At 59.9% G+C, this 20,226-nt stretch overlaps 2 protein-coding genes across 5 annotated transcripts in view; one reads left to right on the top strand and one right to left on the bottom strand.

Moving 5' to 3' along the window:
• Positions 1 to 320: 320 nt before the first annotated feature.
• On the bottom strand, positions 321 to 16,430 carry GIT1 (GIT ArfGAP 1). 4 transcript variants are annotated; one of them, XM_023183951.3, is made up of 21 exons: positions 16,098 to 16,430; positions 10,353 to 10,486; positions 9,780 to 9,892; positions 9,553 to 9,658; positions 8,782 to 8,999; positions 8,597 to 8,691; positions 8,194 to 8,236; positions 5,813 to 5,839; positions 5,583 to 5,631; positions 5,160 to 5,232; positions 4,506 to 4,603; positions 3,999 to 4,110; positions 3,726 to 3,859; positions 3,385 to 3,537; positions 3,082 to 3,312; positions 2,940 to 2,993; positions 2,675 to 2,761; positions 2,493 to 2,566; positions 2,148 to 2,330; positions 1,942 to 2,005; positions 321 to 1,777 (listed from the first exon to the last, which is right to left on the bottom strand). In XM_023183951.3, the coding sequence occupies exons 1-21, from the start codon at positions 16,147 to 16,149 to the stop codon at positions 1,565 to 1,567; spliced, it is 2,313 nt and encodes a 770-aa protein (XP_023039719.1). In that variant the 5' UTR covers positions 16,150 to 16,430; the 3' UTR covers positions 321 to 1,564. The 4 variants fall into 4 exon arrangements, with proteins under 4 accessions (XP_023039719.1, XP_023039718.1, XP_023039717.1 ...); XM_023183950.2 differs by having other exon boundaries at positions 321 to 1,798; positions 16,098 to 16,405; XM_023183949.3 differs by lacking the exon at positions 5,813 to 5,839.
• A 132-nt stretch (positions 16,431 to 16,562) lies between these two features.
• The window catches only part of ANKRD13B (ankyrin repeat domain 13B), a 30,334-nt gene continuing 26,670 nt past the window's right edge, over positions 16,563 to 20,226 (top strand). Inside the window, exon 1 of the mRNA XM_023183865.2 lies at positions 16,563 to 16,649. The gene's annotated coding sequence lies outside the window, so the exon portion shown is untranslated. The remainder of the gene's footprint in view (positions 16,650 to 20,226) is intronic.

Genomic DNA, 20,226 nt, shown 5'->3' on the forward strand with positions numbered 1-20,226 from the left:
CTCCCACCCGGACCCTAGTCCTAGGCCATGAAGGTGATGTTTTGAGGCAGGGGTTTACCAATCAGATTGGCCACCACCAGCCCGCCCCCCGCTGGCCAACCTGTCCCTGGACATGGGGCTTTAGGAGTATCCTCGTGGGAGGGTGACATTATCGTCATACATGTTAGAATAGTTACATATTCTCAAAGTAACTCTTCCACTAGACAGATGTTCCCAGCACAGGGGCTTCCCTAGGGTGGGGGTCCTGGGGCACTTGCAGTCACCCTTCCTTTCATGTCTGCCACCTCCCTCCAGCCCCTATTCTCAGCATAAGAAACAGCTCATGGTCACTTCTTTATTTTTGATACAAATGTACATGACACGTCTTGACAGTCAGCCCACCCACCACCACACAGGTAGGGCCTGGCCCCCTAGGGAAGAAGCGGGATGGGGAGAGCGCTGGTGGGTCCCACCGTCTGCCTCTCCAGCCTTCCCAGGCTGCCAGCCAGGTTCCCAGACCGCCCGAGGGTGGGACCACAGCAGCTGCAGGTAGTGATGGTGGGTGCTGGCCTTGTAGAGGTTACAGGGAGGGGACTCAGCTCCACAGCCACCAGCTGAATCAGACACCCCGGGGAGCCAGCCCCAGGCTCAGGTGCTCAGTCCTCCACCCTAGCCAGCACATATTCCCCCTCCACACAGGAGCGGGAGGAGATGGAGGGAAGTGGTTTTTGATTTAAGTTCATAGAGAAGGGGTGAGAGTGGGGAGGGCTCAGGGAGGCAGTGGGCAGGACCAAAACTGGTTACAAGGACAGTCCCTGGCTCCAGGTGGGGAAGGGAAGCTGACCTCCACGTTGGTCCCACTGCTCTGGTCCCCTCACCCCTCAAAACTCCAGATGGACCAGGCCTCCGGAACGGCACTGCCGCCCGCACACTCAACACGCAGGCACGCGGGGACACTCAGTTACCACGAAGTTAAAATTAAGGGGTGGGGAAGAAGAAAGGAAAAAAAAAAAAAAAAAAAAAAACAGACTTTCCAGTGTTTGCTGCTGGGGACCCCCAGCACACAGGTTGGGGCCTGTGCCCTAGGCATGGGCCGTTTGGCATTAAAGGGAGAGCAGCAAGGGGCTGGTGGCTACAGGGCAGGGACATCCACGGAGACTATGTACAAAGGAGGGGATGCCCCTGCTCAGCCCCCAATAGGGCTGAACTGGCTCATGGGGGTGGGGCGCATGTACGGAGAGCTGCCCCACTTGGAGTGTCCCCACCCGCCCCTTTGCTGAGGGTACCCTCGAAGGCGAGGGGCTGGGAGCGATGCCTTACAGGCCCCTGCTCACTAGGAGTGGGGAGATGCTATATACAGAGGGGAGGTGCATGGAATGTGGGGGACAGAAGCTCCTGCCACCCCACCTCCCCATCCTTAGGGGCTCGACGGGTGGGCACCAGGGCGCCTGGCTACCAGGGAGAGTGGCAGCACTAAGGGCACTTGTGCCAGTGGCTCTGTTGGGGTGGGGATTAATGTCTGGAGTGGCCCAGCTCCTGTGGCCAGTGAGGTCCTAGGGTGCAGGTGAGGGTGTGGGGAGAGAGGTCACTGCTTCTTCTCTCGGGTGGTGATGGTGACCAGCTGCTTGGCAGCCTTGGCGATGTCGTAGGCGCACTGGATCACCTGCTGAGTCAGCAGCTGGAAGTCCACTGGGGCGCCGGGCTCTGGTGGCACTGTCTTCCGGCACTCACTCTGCAGCCGGTAGGCGCTGGCGTTCAGCAGCCGCAGTGAGCTCCGCACTGGCTCCAGGGCTGGCCTCTGGAGGGGGCAGAAGTGAGGCTGGACCTTGGACTTTGAGCCGCCAGCTGCCATCAGGGCCCAGTTTCTCTGTGTCTCCACCCGGGTAGCAATCAGATGGGACTCTCCACGCCTGCCCCAGCCCGAGGCCCTCCCACTCCTGGTCCTCTCTTTGGCCCCTGTACCTTTGGGAAGAGGGAGGCCATCTCGGTCACAGCCAAATGGATCTTCTCTGAGCAGGGCACGAAGCTGCGGGGAGAAGGGAGGGTATCAATCAGGGGGCTTTCAAGGGAGGTTCCCAGGGACAGCAGAACCTAGGGCCCCTCATGCCCTCTGCAACACCCTAGAAACCAACAGGAACTGCATCCCCCCCGCCCCCTCCACTCAGTACCTGTCATGCTTGAACTCCTGGGCTGCCCGCAACAGTTCCTGAATGTTCTTGGTGACTTGCTCTGTCTTCAAGATGACATCCTCTGTGCTGGGAAGCCCAGGATCTAGGTCTCCATCCAGGCTTTCCATCTCTGGGTGGAAGTCTTCCTCTTTGCCCAGCTCTAGAAACCTCTTCCCTTCCAGCCTGAGGCCCAGGTCCGGAAAAGAGAGACAAAGATATATATAGAGAAAGACACGTTCCAGCCTTGGAACCGCCCGCCTGGGTCCTCACAGACACACTGGGGCCCTCTCAACCTCCCCGCCTTGGTACATGAGCAGGCTGGGCTGAAGACCCAGGGAGCCTCACCCCAGCAGTGGATCCCCACTTTGGGTGTTCTCATAGTCACTGTCCGCTCCGCTGCCGTGGCGGGAAAGCTTGCTCTGGAGGGTGGAGGGAAGGGGCTGTGAGCGCTGTGTTCCTGGACCCACACAGCCCCCAGCCCACATGGCCCCCAGCCAGCCTGTGGGCACTGGGTGTGGAAACATTACCGTGTGGCGGCTTCCTTCCTGGGAGCAGGACAGCAGCGGGGAGGAGGGAGTGAAGGGCACAGCTGAGGCAGACACCCCCTTCCGGATCTGAAACCCAGGGCAGTGCTGGATGGAGTCAGTGTGCCCCACTGCCCCTTGCTCACCAGCAGTGCGGCAGGGACCGGGTCAGCCTAATCATCTTAGGCCCCGCATTCAGCACAGACCCCAGAACCCCCTGGGGCTCAGAACCTACTGGTTAAGATGGACACGCCTTCCCCAGGCTTACCCGGTAAAGGCCAGCAGGGACGTGCACTGAATAGATGGCGTCGTCCTCTAGCTCCTGGGGATGTTAGCACAGTGAGCATCATGGTGGACCCTGTGGCAGCCCCAACCATCTCCCCACACCTTGAGACCCACAGGTGACTCACAGTGCTGTGGAAAGGCTGCAGCCGCGTAGTAAGCTCGTCCCCAGGGGGGCCCCCAAAGGGCTTCAGGGCGGAGCCGGGTTCATACATGGAGAAGGCCTGGCGGTCCCTGCGGTGTGTGCTCCCGCCTGGTGCCATGGGTGTGTGTTCTGCCCGTTCACTGGGGAGTGGAGGTGTGGGCACTGGCCCTGGAGGCTGCCGGAGCTGCAGGTTCTCCGCCTGCAGCTTGTGGATCTGTGAGTGCAAAGTGCTGTCAACCCCCCTGGAGTCCTGGGGCTCCCCCTCCCACCGAGGCTGCACCCTCACCTCTCGCTGCAGCCTCCGGAGCTCGTCGCTCAGGCTACTGTTGACCTTCATGAGCTGCTGCACCTTTGCCTCCGATGTAGCCAGGGCCTTCTTCAGTTCCAGGTACTCCTGCAGCGTCACAGCCCCATCAGACAAGTCCGAGGAGTCCATGCTCTGCAGAAAGAGACCTAAGCCAGTCAGCACTTGGGGGCAGGGAGGCCAACACCCGCAGGGGGCAGTTATTGAGGCTAGGAGCAGCCCGCCCATCCCTCAGGCCCCTGGGCTACAAGAGGAAAGAGCTGGGTCTCGGTGAAGGCCTGGGTCAGGGCACACGGGAGTGGGAGAGAGGGTGGGACTCGGACCCGGGCGCGGTTGCTCCGAGTGGCGCCGGTGCTACGCAGGGGTTCCTGGTCTGTGTCCTCGTCAGAGGCCACGCTGTCATAGTCGTGCTGGTCGTCTAGGTCACTCTGGCTCCGCAGAGACAGCTCAAGGTTGTCTGAGGACACAGGGGCGTCACTCAGGCCTCACTCCACCACACAACCCGTCTCTCAGGCCACCACTGGCAGAGAGAGCCATGTAGGAAAGACCCCTGGAGCCCTGCCCGCTGCCTGCACCACCCCCGACAACCCTCCCACCTGTGGGGCTGCTCAGGCTCTTGCCCTGCTGTCTCCGCTTGGCCTCACTGAGAATGTCGATGATCAAGGTGGCAAACTCTCGGGCATTAAAGCGGGCCAGCTTTTGTCGCCCCTGCAAGGCAGAAAGGGCCAGGCTGGCTTCAGGGGACCTCTTATGACTGACGCAGAGGGGTGGGGACCAAGCAGCAAGGCATGGCCCTGCCATCTAATTTAACCCCAGCTAAAGCGTCCCAGCCTTGCTTCACCTGGCCAGTCAGCAGCTGAGGCCACACGGGGCAGGGTATGATAGAGTAGGGTGCCTGAGCAGAGGCCGGAACACCCGCCGGAGCTGCTCACCAAGTACTCAAAAGAACGGCCTCCTGCCTCTTCCCAAATCCCAGTGCCAGCTGGGCCCCGAGGGAGGCCCTGGCAAATGCTGGAGAGCTGGCTCAGGCCCCAGCCCACTGCCAGATGAGGGACCGCAGGGATGAAGGAGACCACCCCAGGCCCCCAACCCAGCCCCCTTACCTGATTCCTTGTGGCTGAGTATTCCGGGTTAACAGGCAGAAAGGGCACGGCACTGCGCTCTGTCACCAGAGTGCTGTGGTTTTGGGTAGCCAGCCACACTGGAGGGGAGGGACAGGAGCAGATCAGCCACGGTGGCCAGGCCCCCACGGTGGGGGTGGGGAAGCACTGAGCCCAGCCTTCCTAGCTGCCCCCATGCCCATTGAGCACTGGTGTTCAGAACAGGGGTGCTCTTCAGGCACGCAGAGCTAGGCTGGGTCAGGGCAAGGCTGGGCACGGCCGGCTGGGGATAGACAAATGGAACAAGGTGGGTCCCACCCATCCAGACCCAGAGTTTGGGCTGGAATCCGGCTGTGGCCAGGAAGGAGTGATGCAGGGGGGCGGAGCAGTACCAGGGAGACAGCCAAAGTGGGAGGCTGCCAGAGTGAGAGGAGCCCCAGTCTGAGGCTGGGGGAGGAGCAGGCTAGCCGCCTCCCCCTCAGCACTCTACCCAGCCTGGGACGCTGCCCAGGCAGGTTCACAGCCAGCAGGGGCTCATCTGCAGGCCTCTGAGCAGCCCCAACCCCAGGCACCCCTTCTTAGCCCAGTAAAGGACCAGAGACCCATGCCTGGGCCGCTCAGGTCCTCCGTGCCAGACACTCCCGCTCCCCGACTCACCTGCATCATTTTCTCTTCGATCCACCTCATCATACACGTCCATGGCGAGTTCCTCAAAAAGCCGGTTGCTGAGCTGGAGGAAAAGAGGGGCCCAGATTTTGTCAGATGCATTGGCTCCCAGTGCCAAGGCCAGCTCCACAGCATGTTGTGAGCCTTGGGGAACCGGTGGCCTTCCTTGTGCTGCCCAGCCCCTACAGTCTCAGAATGGGAAAGTGGGAAGGGATCATGTTCCAAACTCCAAGGTGGGAGAGAAGGGACCAGTCCATCCCCTTGTGGGGAGATCAGACTGCTGAGGCGAGTGAGGGGACAGGTCAAAGACTTGGAAAAGTTCATTGAGTCAGAGGCAGGGGAAGCAAGGGCAGAGGGTGGGGAACCAGAGAGGGGCCAGCTCCAAGTGTCAGGGCACTGTTGGAGCAGACTTACTGCCTGCAGCTTCTTCTTAGCAGCTTTGGCCAATTCGGATAGGTCCAGGCTGAGGGCGGAGGGAGACGAGAATTGGGAGGAGAGGAGAGACCTGAGAGGTGGCCAGGCCCATGCCAGCAACCTCCCCAACATGCAGGGATCCCAGGGAGATGGCACCCCAGATGCTGTACACAAATGCCTCCCCACCCTACCCCACCTTCAGGCCTGCTGCCCCGGCAGGCACCATATACCTCTGAGACATGCACTTTTGCCGAGATCTAAGTCCAGAGAAAGGCAGCACAGGGAAGAACAGGACAGAGGCAGCAGTTACCCAGGAGCAGGGCACGTCAGGCCCAGACCCATCTCCATGCACACCCGGCCCAGAAGGGACAAAGCTCAACTAGTCTCACCGCGTCCCCCACCCCTCCTCCTCTGGCTTGCTCTTCCTCTCAGTGACCTGTCCATCCAGCACCAGTGTCAGCCACCTGGCAGTCACCTGAAGTCTCCTTCACCCTCCAGTCCTAGTGAAGCTCCCCCATGTTCCTCAATCACTTGCTGCCTGGGCTTTGCAACAGTTTCTTAATCTCCCTCCTCCTAGTCTTATCCCTACAATCCTGTCCTACCCAGCAGCCAGGGTGATTTTTTGGATACAGTTGGCTGCACTATCCCTTGCCTTAAAGCACTGCAGTAATAACAGGTGCATATGGCACACTCCAACCATACTTCATCAGAATACCCTAGGGCCGGATGCAGTGGCTCACACCTGTAATCCTAGTACTTTGGGAGGCCAAGGTGGGAGGTTCACTTGAGGCCAGGAGGTGGAGACCAGCCTGGGCAACACAGATACAAAAGCAATTTAAAAATTAGCTGAGCATAGTGGCATGTGCCTGTAGTCCCAGCTACTCAAGAGGCTATGGTAGGAGGATCGTTAAAGGCTGCGGTAAGCTATGATCTAGCCACTGCACTCCAACCTGGGCAACAGCGCAAGACCCCAACTCTTAAAAAAAAAAAAAAAAAAGCGAAACATTTTGCATACATTATCTAATCCTCTCCTCCCTGAAAAACAGATACTGTCATCTCCATTTCCAGGAGAGGTAACCAAGGCTCAGAGAGGTCAAGCAGCCTGCAAGTCACACAGCCAGTAAGCAGCAGAACTGACTTCACATGTCTACGCCTGGAACTCTCTGCTCTTGGGATGGTCACTGCTCCTGCTGATGCTCTCGGGGCTGCTCATTCTCCTGCCTGTCTCTATTCCAGTCTTGCTCGTAGGGTTCCCTGCCTCCCATGCTGTGCTCCAGCCCCAGGGGCTGCCTCCATTCCCATGCAGCATTTCTACCTTCCATGCCTCTGCCTCTCTTGCTGCACTCCCCCAAGGGGGCTAGAATCACCTGCCTAGGCTGCCTCCCCAGCTAGACTGTGAGCTCCTCAAGGGTAGGGATCGTGTCTCAGGTGCCTCTGTGCTCCCAGTGCCAAGGGCAGTAGCTGGCTCTGGGAAAGTGCTCAGTTAATGTGCTGTTGAATGGAGCCCATATGTGGGTATATTTACCATACACACACATGCATGTAAACACGCACGCACACGCTCACAGCCCAGGTAGAATCAGATCACTGAAATAGGAGCCTTGGGGTCTCGAGGAGGTCTGGGTTTAGGATCTGAGTTGCCCAGGCCTGGCTATGTCCATCTGCCCACACAGGCCCTTGGGGAGGAGAGCACCTCCTCTCTCCAGATCCAGGCCAGAAGGCACAGCCTGGCATGAGGACGTGGCCATCAGAGGTGGCCACCAGGTGGCACCAGCATCCATCTTATGTGCTGGGTGAGTGGCAGGGAGTGTCCCACACTGCCTGGGCACTTGGGGCCTCTCAGACAGAGGCAGAAACACCTCATTCAACCAGCCTCAGGGCACCTGCCTAATTTCTGAGCATGCTCGAGGCCTAGTGAGCAGTCTCAAAGTTAGTCACATCCCTGAGGCCCACCCATCTTTTCAGTGAGGAGCAGAGGCTTCTCTAAAGACAGTGGGGTCAGTGCCACCGAGACAGAACCCAGTGGCCCACCCTCACAGCCGAAGGTAGCTTTTTTTTTTTTTTTTTTTGAGACGGAGTTTTGCTCTTGTTGCCCAGGCTGGAGTGCAATGGCGTGATCTCAGCTCACCGCAACCTCCGCTTCCTGGGTTCGAGTGATTCTCCTGCCTCAGCCTCCCGAGTAGCTGGGATTACAGGCATGCGCCACCACGCCTGGCTAATTTTATATTTTTAGTAGAGACGGGGTTTCCCTATGTTGGCCAGGTTGGTCTAGAACTCCCGACCTCAGGTGATCCGCCTGCCTCGGCCTCCCAAAGTGCTGGGATTACAGGCGTGAGCCACCGCGCCCGGCCCACAGGTAGCTTCTTACACCCAAGCCCTCCATATACTTGACAGTCACAGGGCTCAGGCTATGCTGGCCACATATGGAGCTAACATTTTTTTACCTGCCTTGGGGCCCAGCATTAGGGACTGAGGACTAAGCTGTGCCTCTAGTTTCTGGGGGGTGGGGAGCAGGTCCTAGGCCCCTGAAGCCTGGGCTGGAAGCTCTGGGGGTCAGCTGCCCACGTGGCATCCAACAGCCTCTGGAAAGGGGCATCAGGTGGGCACTCACCTGTCAGCCATCTGTGGGATGATGTAATGCCCATTCTTGTGATCTGAACAAAAATAAAAATGCCAAGTCACTCACTAGTGCTGGGTGGCATCAGCAGCTGGGAGCCCACCTCACTGCCATGAGCAGGGCTGGTACCCAGAAGTGTCAGGGGAAAGGGAGGAGGGCAGGCCACCCTCAAGAGTGCTGGGAGCTCATGGGAGGATACAGGATGCCCACCCCCACTCCTTAGCCCCAACGATGCTGTGGCCTAGAGCCTGCAGCAATTTCACAGGAGCCAGTTGCCTAGCAACATTGCTCCCCAGTCTCTCTGTCACCATGGCACCTGCTGCCGGGTGTGTCCAGGTCCCACCTGCCCAGCCCAGCCAGGCCCACCCCAGCCAGGCCCGCCCCAAACTCTGCTCACCCGGCTTGCGTCCACAGAGGTAGAAGGCCAGCCGGTCAGTGAGCTCATATTGGCACTCAACCAGCCTTTCCGCCAGCTCATGGTGCCCCGCCTGCCTGTGGGGAGGGGGTACGGCTCAGCCCTGCAGCAGCAGCCCTCACCCACACCCCCACCCACCCACGCTGCACCCTTCAGCTGACCCTCACCTGGCATAGTCAATGGGTGTGCGGCCATTAACATCAGGGGAGCCAGGGTCAGCCCCATACACTACAAGCAGCTCGGCCTGCAGTATCTGCCCTGCCTTGGCAGCCACGTGCAGAGGTGTTGTGCCCTTCTCTGGGTGGAAGAAGTTGGCCTGGGCACCCAGGGATAGCAGGCGCAGACATGTCTCCAGGTTGCCTGTCCGCACGCTTGAGTGCAGTTGCTAGGAGGAGCAGAGCGTGCAATGAATACACATGTGCGTGAGGCGCACCTCTCCACCCTTAAGCTGCACCCTGGCTGCCCCTGGGACGCCTAGCAGCTCCAAGGAGGCCTGCCCAAACCAGGCTATGTCAGGAGGACAGAGACTCCCCACTAGGGGTTAATGCCAATTAATAAACGCTGCTGTCAGTCACCATCTACCACGTGTGCTGTGTGTCCTGCTTAAGATAATGTTTATGAAGTAGATGCTGTTATTTCTTTCCCATTTTACAGATGATGAAACTGAGGCTGTGAGAGGCTAAGCAACTACCCCCAGGTTTTCCCAGCTTCTAAGTGGCAGTTGTGGGCTTCTAGCCTTCTGTGTCCACTTGGTTGTTGAGGAGCCTCAGCCGCACATGGCTTGACCTAGCAATCTGCTCTTTCCATCCTGCCTACTATTACCCCCTGACCTTGCTGCCTTTGGGGCCCAGGCCTCAGTGGGGACAAAGGAGAGGCCTTCAGAGAGTCAAGGGTGGGAAGAAGAGGGGGCCACCCATCTGTTGTAGGGCCCCTCAAACCTTGCTGAGGTCTTTGGCGGTGACCCCATCATCGTCCCGGCAGGGAAGCTTGTGCACAAACGCCAGCATCTGGTACTTGGCCCTGATGAACTCTGACTTGATGGGGCTGCATGGGGCACACAGGAGGAATGGGGGGCATGGTGGGAGAGGATGGTCACTTTGCCACCTCCCAGGGCCCTGTCCCGGACTGTGCAGTCTCTGCCCACCACCCCTCCAGCTCCACTCACTGGACTTTGTCTTGGGGGTTGGCTTTACGCCGGCCGCTCTGCACTTGTGCGGGGTCCAGCAGGGAGTGCTCCCAGATGGAGTTGGCCCCGTTGCTGGCAAGCGTGTGCACCATCTGCGGGGAAGAGATGCCAAATGAGAGAGTGCCCACTGCGTGCTGGGCACTGGGGGAAACACCTCCTGAGCGCCTGCTGTGGCTGGCGTAGCTGGAAACAGTACCAAGGGGGCCTACGGTGTGCCCACACCACCACACCTACATCTAGTCCAGCTGCCCGAAGACACAGATCCCATGTAGCACTTCAGGTCGCATGGTGAGTGTGCCAAGGCTCAGAGAGGTGAAGCGACTTGCTCAATGCTACATGACCACGTTGATAAGCGGCAGAGTGGGGGTGTGAGCTACTCTTCTGCATGAAGTGAGTAGATGGGAGGAAAGAGTCAGGATTAGGCTCTGCCCCAGCTGCCCCTTGGAAGCTGCAGATTCCAGACGGGGGTGTGTGTGGGTGAGGGGTAAATGCCCTCATGCTCAGCACACTCTGCCTGTGGGGAAGGAAGAACCACCCAACCGAGCCCTGTACCTGCAGCAGCGTGGGAGGCCAGGCGCTGTGGCGAAGGTGCTTGACAATGGAGATGTGGCGTCCCAGGCTCCGGTGCACGCTGCAGCACTCGTCGCACACCAGCACACCCCTGCTGATGGATGCCCAGCCAGGATCTGCCAGAGTGAGGGCAAGGGTCAGCCGGAGCCAGACGATAGGCCAGACCTCCTGAGCACTGACCGCTCTGGCCCGTGCCAAGCCTAGTACTCTCCACACATTCACTCACTCAGTCCCCAACAGCCTAGGAGCTGGGACCATCACTACAGCCAGGTTACCAGTGAGGGATCTCCGCAAGAGCTCACAGCTGAGGGCTGACAAAGCCATGCCCTTTCCTATATCCTTACCCCTCTGGGACATGCAGTCCCCAGAGTCCATTCAGCAAGCACAGGTTCCTGCCCTGCAGCCACTGCTACCAGTCTCTCAGCCTTTTCCCAGGAAACAAGGCGTCTGCCCTAGCCCATCCCGAAGGGAGGCAGGGATCCCCAAGGGGATGCAACCCAGATGCTGCTGCGTGCCAGATGCTGTTGAAACACGCCTGACAGATCACACCCATCCACAGGTCCTGCCTCTGGCCTCCTGCCAGCAGGTGAGGTCCTTTCATGCTGAAGCCTCCTGCCACCATCACTGAGGGTGTGAGCTGGAGCCCTCTTAAGGAAGATGGACAGAGCAAAGGAGCTGGGCTTGACTGGGCACCCACTGGGTACCAGCTGGGTACATTATGTATGATGCTGCTTGCGACTGTCAGGCAAGGTAGGACATGCTACCTCTGCGATGAAGAAACAGTGGCTCCGAGAGGTTAAAGGGCTTGTTCAAGGTCACAAGGCTAATGAATAGAATTGCCAGGATGTAGCACTTTGATGCCTGAGACCATGCCATGTCCACACTTGCTGCTATCCCTCTGCCTCTATAGCCTGCTCTCCACTCTTTAGGGAAAAGTGAACTTTGGAAAGAAAAAGCGGGGCCAGGACTGGGTGGAAATTTCGGGGTCCTTCTCAAGGGCGGAGGAGATGCCACCCATCCTAGGCCCCTTGGGAGATGGGGAGGAGACAGCTGCATACAACTCAGGCTGCGGAAAGGTCATGGGGGAGAAAGCAGGCATTGTGTGCCGCCTGAGAGTGGGGGCAGGGCGCCTCTCTCCCAGGACACTTTGCTCTGCCCAGCGGCCCCCGCCCTGTCTCAGGAAACCCTGTCCTGGGGTGGGGGTGGGGGACTGGCTCTCTGCCTTGCCCTGTAGCGCTCAGGGTGTTCAGAAATGCCCCCACCAGGGGAGGGACAGCCTTAGGGGGATAAGAATCTCTCCCAACTAGAAGGCAATTCTCAGGCCCTTCCCCTCTAAGGACTTCCACCAAAGTTCCCAGGAAAATTGAGGAGACTCTGAGTCAGGGGTCCAGCCTAAGCTCTGCCCACAGCAAGTGGCCCCACTGAGGCATGGAAACAGGAAGTAAAGGAGAGAGGCCTGTCTTTGGGTTTAGGCTTTTTAAGGGAACTCCTCCCAATCAGGGCAACAGAGGGATGCCCAAGGTGACCGCCAACACCTTCCTAGGGGGCTGACTCCAGGGCTCAGGAGGAAGGGATCAGCCTTCTTCGCCAAGAAGGGGAGTCCTAGCATGCACTTCTGTGCTGGCTTTACCCAAACAGTGAGGCACCCCAGGCGTGGTGAGCTCCCTCTCCCCACTCCAAACACCACTGGGTCAGGGGGCTGCCAGCCAGTCACCTCTGGCAGCCCAGGCAGGAAGCCGGAAATGATGCAGCCCAAATTCCTCTTGGTGGGGTTTCCTGTAAGTGGGGAGCCGCCCAAGGCAGGATCATAAATGGACTGACCTGAGGTCTACGGTCCTACCGGAGAAGCCAGGCGGGGAAGGTTGACTAGATATCCACAGCCAGGCGCTCCAGAGCCCCAAGCCATGGGCAGACCAGATGTGGTGAGTGACCCTGAATATGGCAGCAACCAAGACCAGGATGCAGGAATGTGGTCCAAGGGTTTGCCTCGCACTTTCCCCCAGCCTGGGGGAGGGGTTCTCCCTCTCCTCCAGGTGACCTGAGAGGAATGGTAGGCAAAGGACACTGTCCTGGTCTGGGCAGCTGACATTGGTGTCATCTCATTTCTGGATGACACAGATGTGATGCCCACCCTAACCATTCTATCTCCTCCCTCTGTGCAAGTGCCCTTGGGTCTACCCAGATTGTAGTTTAAGGCGAAGGGATCCTTGCTTCAAGAGGCTCCTTGGACCAAACCTGGGATGGAAAGGACAGGAACTATAAGGGAACTTGTCAGCCCTCCCCCTGGGCTTCTGGCTCCACCAGCAGGGTATGGGTCTGTATGTCTGGTGAGGTAGCAGGCGTGATCCTGGGATCACGTTAACCAGTGCCAACCCCAGGGAGGCCTCTACTACGGTGAATTCCTACCACCACCTGAAGCCATCAGTGGCCTCCAGGGCCAGTAGGTTTGCACATACAGGCCAGCCTCAGGCCTCCCTCCCCTGAGCTAAGGGCCAGATCCCCATTAGACTAAGGGAAAAGCCCACATCATGACGGCAAGCAAGAGTAGTCCTTGGGGTAGAGTCAGAATGGTGGTCACCTCTGGGTGCACAGACTGAGAGGGGGCACTTGGAAGCCCCCTAAGGTGATGGAAATGTTCTATAACAAGCTTGTCCAACCTGCAGGCCATATGCGGCCCAGGGCAGCTTTGAATGTGACCCAACACAAATTCATAAACTTTCTTAAAACATTATGAAACTTTTGTGCAATTTTATTTTATTTTTATTTTTTGCTTGTTTTAGCTCATCAGCTATCATTAGTGCTAGCGTATTTTAGATGTGGCCCAAGAAAATTCTTCTTCCAGTGTGGCCCAGGGAAGCAAAAAGATTGGAAACCCCTATTCTATAACATGATCGGAGTAGTAGTTACACAGGTATACACACATGTAAAAGCCCATCAGTGTGAACACTCAGGCACAGACACATACAAGTTCTACCTCAATAAGGGAGGAAGATGAGCGCAACATTTGTACCACTCTGCAACCTACACTATGAAGAGACAAATCAGCCTGTAGCTTGTCCTGTAACATGTCCCCAGCCTTGCTCACCAGAGATGCCTACAGGACAGGCATCTTGAGGCCTTCACTCTCACCCCCAGGGCTGCCAAAGTGGAAAAGGCTGAGATAGAAGCCCATGGGGTGAGGAGAGGCCCTTGACTGAGACCGTGTGGCAAGGTGGGCCAAGGCAAAGGAATGGGGAAGATGCACATTCTCCAGGGCTCCCTGCCCCCTTCCTCTCTTGGACTCCCCAGGCAGGTAGGAATGCACACAGTGCCTGATGAGGTGGCACAAGCTGCCAGAGCAGCCACACCATGTCCAGTTGCCTACCAACACACTCACACTTGTCCCATGTGCCCAGGCCCGGGAGCAGAGGGAGGATGGGGCTCTCTGGGGGCAGGCTGCATCTCACCTCTGACCTCCATGACTCCCCAAATTAACCAAGCACAAAAAGTCCCTGGCCCCACTCCTGTGGCTGGGACTGCAGGGCTCCTATCACAATAAGAGAAGCCTGTGACCCTGGGGTGGAGCGATACACCATGGGGCTGGCACTGGATCTGGACTCCAGACTGCTGGGTACCCTCATGCCTCTCTGCCTGAGATGCCACAGGACCCAGACCAAACACGCCGCTGCATGCCAGGGCCAGCATCCTAGGGTCCAGGTGTAGGATAGTCCCAAGCAGCCAGCCAGGGTCCTGACAAGCAGCCAAACACTCAGGGAGTGCCTGCCATGTCCTGGACACGTCGCTGGGTGCTAGGTGTAAGACTGTCCATATCCTCCCCACCCCACCATCCTCACCTTCTCACCACCTTCCTGACCTCTATTGTGAATCAGGGGAAAGAAGTCATCTGGGGCACAAATTCCTCTGACGGATGAGGACCTGGGAGTAGGAGCTGGGCAATCCAACACATCTGATGCCCACCATTCCTCCCTGAGCCCACTGGGCATCTAGAGGCTTTGGTCAGACATTCAATGCAACAGAGAAAGGACAACTGCCTTGCTGGTGCTGCCCTTCACCCCTCCACCCCAGAATCAGATCACAGCCCCCTAAAAACCATTTCTACTCCAACTTCTTTGCCTCCTAATTGAGGAAACTGAGGCCCCCACAGTGAGGAAAGTCTTTTTGGGGTTACAGAGTAAGTTGGGAACAAAGGCAACACTATGCCCCAGGGTTCCCCAATACAGTGCCTGCTAAGCCTCTCCTCCACATGCATGCCATGCTCACCCCATGGAGGTGCAGAACAGCGGGCAGACATTTATAAGGCAAGGTGTGTCCTCAGCCCTGCCATCCCCAGACCTGCCTGCAGCTGGGGGAAGGGAGTCACAGTTTCTTAGGGGTATGGACCCTCAACCCCAGGGCCCTCTAAACCAAAAGCCCCAAGAAGGAGAGTATCTTGTGCCCAAGCCCTGCTGGGTCACAATTCCCAAAGAGTCTAGCTTGGCACCACCCCCAGAACCACCAGAGCATCTGTGAGGCTCAACCTGTGGGGTCCTGGGCTTGCTCAAGGGGTGGCTGAAAGTTATGCACCCACAAATCAGCACCCCATACTCTCACTCTTAATAATGCCCACAGCCCCGCTAGAGTTCACAGACCTCTGAAGCCTGCCCAGGGGCCTACTAGGGAGATAGCTCCTTTTCTAAAGAAAGAATGGATGGTGGCTAGAGCTTCCTTCCCAGGCCAGCTGCAGAGCCCAGTCACTGGCTGTCCTCCCCCATCAGAAGGGAGCAGACTTTTGGATCATTACCCCTGACTTCCTCAGCAGGCCTGGGGGGGTTTCACTCCAGCCCAGTCCTGACTCTGTTAGGAAAAAGAAGGGAACCACCATGTAAATACAGCCAGGAGGCAGGCCAGGAAGCCAGCAGGATGCGGGGAATCTAGGCACTGCCTCCCACCCATTTCTGGCCAGACTGGGCTAGGGGACAGGGAGGGGCCGGGGCCCAGGATAGCTTGATGCCAAGCTCACTTTCCCAAGCGGGCCTTACCGGTGAATAGGAACAGCAGGGTCCAGCCGAGCTGCTCCCAGTCACCACCAGCAGGCCTGGGGATGCCTCCCGATAAGACACCCGGGTCTGAATTGGCCCTGAACGCCAGGCCCCGCAAAAAGCGCTAGCCTTAGGAACCCGCGGCAGGGAGTCCTGGGAGTAGCCACCGCTCATTTGCTCCTGAGGAGACGGTATCCAGGCCCCTCTGGCGCATCGGCCCGGCCCTCTGCTCCTTGCCCTCCACCACCCCGGCAGGCGTGCCGACCACGCGAGCAGCAGGTGCAAGACGCGGGGGTGGCACTGAGATGACACAAAACCACACTCGCCCCCACCTCCCAAGCCCTGCCGGCCTCCACCACTGCCCTCCTGCCACCCCAGGCTGGCGCTTCCGTCGGATAGAGATGGAGGTAGAGGGGCAGCCAGCTGCCCGCCTCCCTCAGACCGAGGGGCGAGAGGCGGCGCCGGGAACGTCCTTTCTCGCTCGTCCACGGCCTCCAGGGAGCATGGGCCCCCCAGGACAGCGCTCCCGCCAAGGACGCGGCTCCGCAGTGGCCGGGGCGGGGGCCGAGCCTGGAGGCCGCAGCCCCCCTCCCCGCCCAGCCCAGCCCAGCCCAGCCCTCCGGCCCCGCACGGCGCTCTCACCAGGCCCCGGCGCCCGCCCGGCGGCGGCCTGGCTGTGCGGTCCCGCCCCCGGCCCCGCCGCGCTTACCCGGGGCGCTGCAGTCCGCACACACCTCCGTTCGCGGCCCCTTTCGGGACATCCTCAGCGGCGACGCGGCCGGAGGCCTCCGGGCCCGCGTGGGGGGGCGCGGGCGGCGGGCCCGGGCGGCGGCGGCGGCGGCGGCCCCTGCTGCCCGGCCCGGCTCCGGCGAGGCCCTGGCGAGGCTCCGCGCGCCCGGCCAACCGTCCGCCCCGGGGCTGGCCCGGAACCCGCCGTGCCCGCCTGCCCGCTCGCCCTCGGGCGCCCTCCGCCCCGCACCGCCCCGCGCCGCCCCGCCGCCGCTCGCGACTCCTCTCTCCGCCCCCTGCGCGGCTCCCGGCCGCTCCTGCAGGAAGCGGCGCAGGCCCTGCCCACCAGGGGAGGGGCCGCACCCCCGCCCCGCCGCGCGCTCCCGGCCGCGCCCCCTGGAGAAAGGAAGCCCGGGCGCGGGCGGGAGGGGGCGGGGGCGCTTAAAGGGGCCGCGGCCGATGCCCGGCCCCGGCGGGCAGCGGGCCTGCGGTCCTGGCCTCCGCTGCGGCGCTCGCCTGGCCCGGAGGCAATGTGAGTCACCCTCACAACCCCCTCCCCTTCACTTTCCGCGTGGGGTGGCCGGGGGGACGCTGGGCCCAGGGACGGCGAGGGCGGGGATTAGGCAGGAAGGACTTGGAGGCCCAAGTCCCGCTCCAGGTCAAAGGGGCTGTGCCTTGGGGTACTCTTCTATCTCTGGTTGGGGTGAGGTGGTCCCGGTCCCGTAGGTGTCCACATCTGTGTGTCCAGTTGTGTGTGTGTGTGTGTCACACTCTTGCTGAATACGCTCATTGCCAACAATATGGACGCCCAGGTGCTAGAAAGGTCAGGCAGTGTATTCCCCTGCCTCTGGACTAAAAATATATCTATCTCTCCATGCATGCTTCCATCCAGAGAGGAATCTGGGCGGTTTTTAAAGACCTCCCAAGGAGTGACCACTGTGCCTGTGTGCACTCAAATCCACTTGTCATCCGCCTTATACACACGGTGTTTCTGGGCCACCAGAGGTGTGTGCGTCCAGAAAGAGTGCATATAACACAGAGGGGCCGTTTCAGGTGACAGCCTTTCTTCCTGGACTTCACACGAAGAGGCAGGCAAAGGCAAGGCAGGTGAGGGACGTGGGTGGGCTGGGGGGCAGGGAGCCTAGTTGGAGGCCTCACATGAGCACAGCCCCCGCACTGAGCATGCTCCCCCATACACGTGTGCCGCGCGTGCACCCAACCCCCAATCCCTGCAGCAGCAAAAGGCCCGGGCACTCTGCTTGTGGGGAGAGGGCAGAGGTCCCCAGGGCCAGACCTGGGGGCCAGGTCAGTGGTGACAATTGAGGAGGGGTTCTCCAAGAGTCAGAGACTCCTGCTCGGTAACAGATGGGGGCAGTCCTTTGGCAGGGGTGCTCAAGTTGGTCGATTTATCCCAGCGGTGCCAGAGCGGCAGTGACTTGTGGGTGGGCAGGCTCCTTCCCTAGGGGAGACAAGTAATTCTCATGAGTCACACCACCCGAAATACATGCAAAGCTGCCTCCATCGCCTCTTGCTGCGGCCCAGATTGACAAGTTTGTTCGAAATCGCGATCCATGGGCTTTATTTTTAATTGCACCTTAAAAAAATCTTGCAGGCCTCCCCTCCCCCGACAGCCAGCCGCTCAGCTGGTGGGGCTTTTGCGAGCAACGATACCTAGCTGCTATGTAGGGAGGAGTACTACCTGCCGCCCCGAGCTGCTCTCTCACCAAAGAATCCATGGGCTTTGGTGGCCCCAGTGGGAAGGGGGTAAGGGGCGGGGGGAGTGAGACGGAAGGAGTGGCCAGGCAGCCGGTGCCCGGCGCTCAGTCCACGAACGGTGGCCTCCCGTTCACCCCCGATCGACCCCCAGCTACGGAATTTCATTTATTAAATGTCGAGGAGGCTGCTGGCAGCCCTGCCGCTTGGCTGTCTTTGTTTCTCCGCTGTGTGGGCGCGTCTCGAGCACGTGGCAGCTGAGCGCGCAGCCGAAGCGCAAGCGACCTGGGTTCCGTGTCTACCGCCGCCTGGCAAAAAAAGAACCCGGCCGCGCAGGGTACAGCTCCCCACAATCCACAGCTCCCCACAACTCCCCCTGTCCTCGGACTCCTGGGCTTTGCTGGGGAAGAAGGATGACTCACTCTGCTTACCAACCCCCCGCAGCCCCACTCCCCATCTCCTGGTTGGCTCGGCGACTACCTGGGAGTGGCCCCGGCGTGGACACGCTGTCCAAACTTTGTTTCCCCCAGCCCCGTCACAGCCAAACTTCTGGGCCTGGGACTGGAGATAAAAGGGTTTCTGGATTCCCCCGTGGAGATGTCACCACCCCAGGAAGCAGGACTGCTACAGTGGAATCACACACAAGGTTCGAAAGACAATTTCATAAGGAAACGCACTGGCATGCTCCTGGCCACTCCTAGATGCCCCTCCCCCGCGACAGCCCCCCTCCCCTGCACCAGTTGCAGCCACGACACTCTGCTGACCCCTGGTGGTGCAGGCGGGCAGCGGTCCCGGGCCGCCGGAGAAGCCAGCTGGCTCCTCCCAGGCGGGAGAAACGGGCGAGGCAGCCCGCTCCTCCCTCATCTCTTCCCGCCGGGGCCTGGCACCGCAGGGTGTGGAGGAGGAAGGAGAGAAGACCACACAAAGAAACCTGAGAGAGTTTGCAAGCTTTTGCTGGCACCTCCCACACAAATACTTCTTGGATTGTTGTTTTAAGTAGGGCCGGTGTGGAATCCCTTATTCCTGCCTTGTTTTGAGGTGGGCTCAAGAAGGCACCGTGCCTGGTCCCGCCACCTGTCTCGGCCCGCCTGGTTGGGGGAGGGAGGCGCTGTTTCCAGGGCAGTCATTATCCTTAGCTCAACCCAGGAGGTAGTATCTAGAGTCTCATTTTGAAGGGGAGTGGACCGAGAAAGTCGGAAAAATTAAGCAGTTTGCTCTTTTAAGGTCAGGCAGTTGGAGGTATTCGAACTCTGGTCTCTCTGACATCACAGTCCCCTCCCTCCAGGGACTGGTCCAAGCCTCTTGGTCCTTCCAGGCCTTGCAATTGGCGCGGAGAGGCCAATTCAACTTTTACCACACCCTCTGCAGGGACCGTTCTGGAAGTACCTCTTCGCCCTGGGGTCATTCAGGAAGAAGACAGTCTCTGGAATCAGTCACTTCCCTTCCTGAGGGACCAGCTGGGTGGAGGAGCGAAGCTGCCACCTGCTGCTTTCTCTGTCCAACTTCACTCTGGCTCTTGCCGGGGACAGTGTGTCTGGGGGGAAGGACCGTCTTTCCCGCCTTACTGGACATTCTGTTTCCAATGACATGTGTGGGAAGATGGAGTTTAATTTTCTAACAGGGCAGGGAAGACTCCTCAGAAATGTTCCAGGGGCCAGACCCCTGGCTGCGCCAATGACCCCTGGTACTGATGCCCCACATCTTTCTCAGGAGTTTCCCCCCATCAGTCACTGTCTTTGGGAATCTGGATCCTTCTTCAAGGCCCCTGGGACCCAAGCTCAATTCTGAAGATTACACCTCCACCGTCTCCCAAACGCTCAACCTAGGCCCGTGCCCCTCCTTCCCCAGCAAAAGGCAAAATGCCAGCGGGGCAGGTGCACCCCAGCCCACCTGGCGTCAGGCCCCTGCCCGCGTCTGGGCCAGGCCTGACTCCCCGCCCATTCTCCCACGGGAGCCGGGGACAGTGCGGACCCTCTCCGGCCACCTGCCACCCCCAGTTTCACGAGGCGGACTACAAGCCCCATGATGCCGCGGGGCTGAGCTGACAAGCTCTACCCGGGGCGCCCGGTCCCCTTCCTCTCTGCCCATCATCCCCGCATCCCTCGCCGGCCGCTCGGGCTGAGGGCCGGGCTATGCAGCTGCGAGGAGCAGGGGGCTGCGGGCGCGCGTCCCTGCGGCGGCGTCCCCGGGGCCCGCGCCCCCTGCGCCCCCGCGCCCGCTGCAGGCGCCTGCTCCCTCCGTCGAGCCGCGTCTTTGTGTGCGGGGGTGTGGGAGGCGAGCGCGAGTCCGCGCCGCGCTGCCGAGTGCCCGCTCCCTCCCAGGGCGGGTGGGAGCCTCTCCGCGCCACCCGCCGCCGCCGCCGCCTCGCGAGGACGCCCGTCGCCCGCGCCGCCCGC

The sequence above is a fragment of the Piliocolobus tephrosceles genome, chromosome 16 (assembly GCF_002776525.5).
Source record: "Piliocolobus tephrosceles isolate RC106 chromosome 16, ASM277652v3, whole genome shotgun sequence".
Taxonomy (NCBI): domain Eukaryota; kingdom Metazoa; phylum Chordata; class Mammalia; order Primates; family Cercopithecidae; genus Piliocolobus; species Piliocolobus tephrosceles.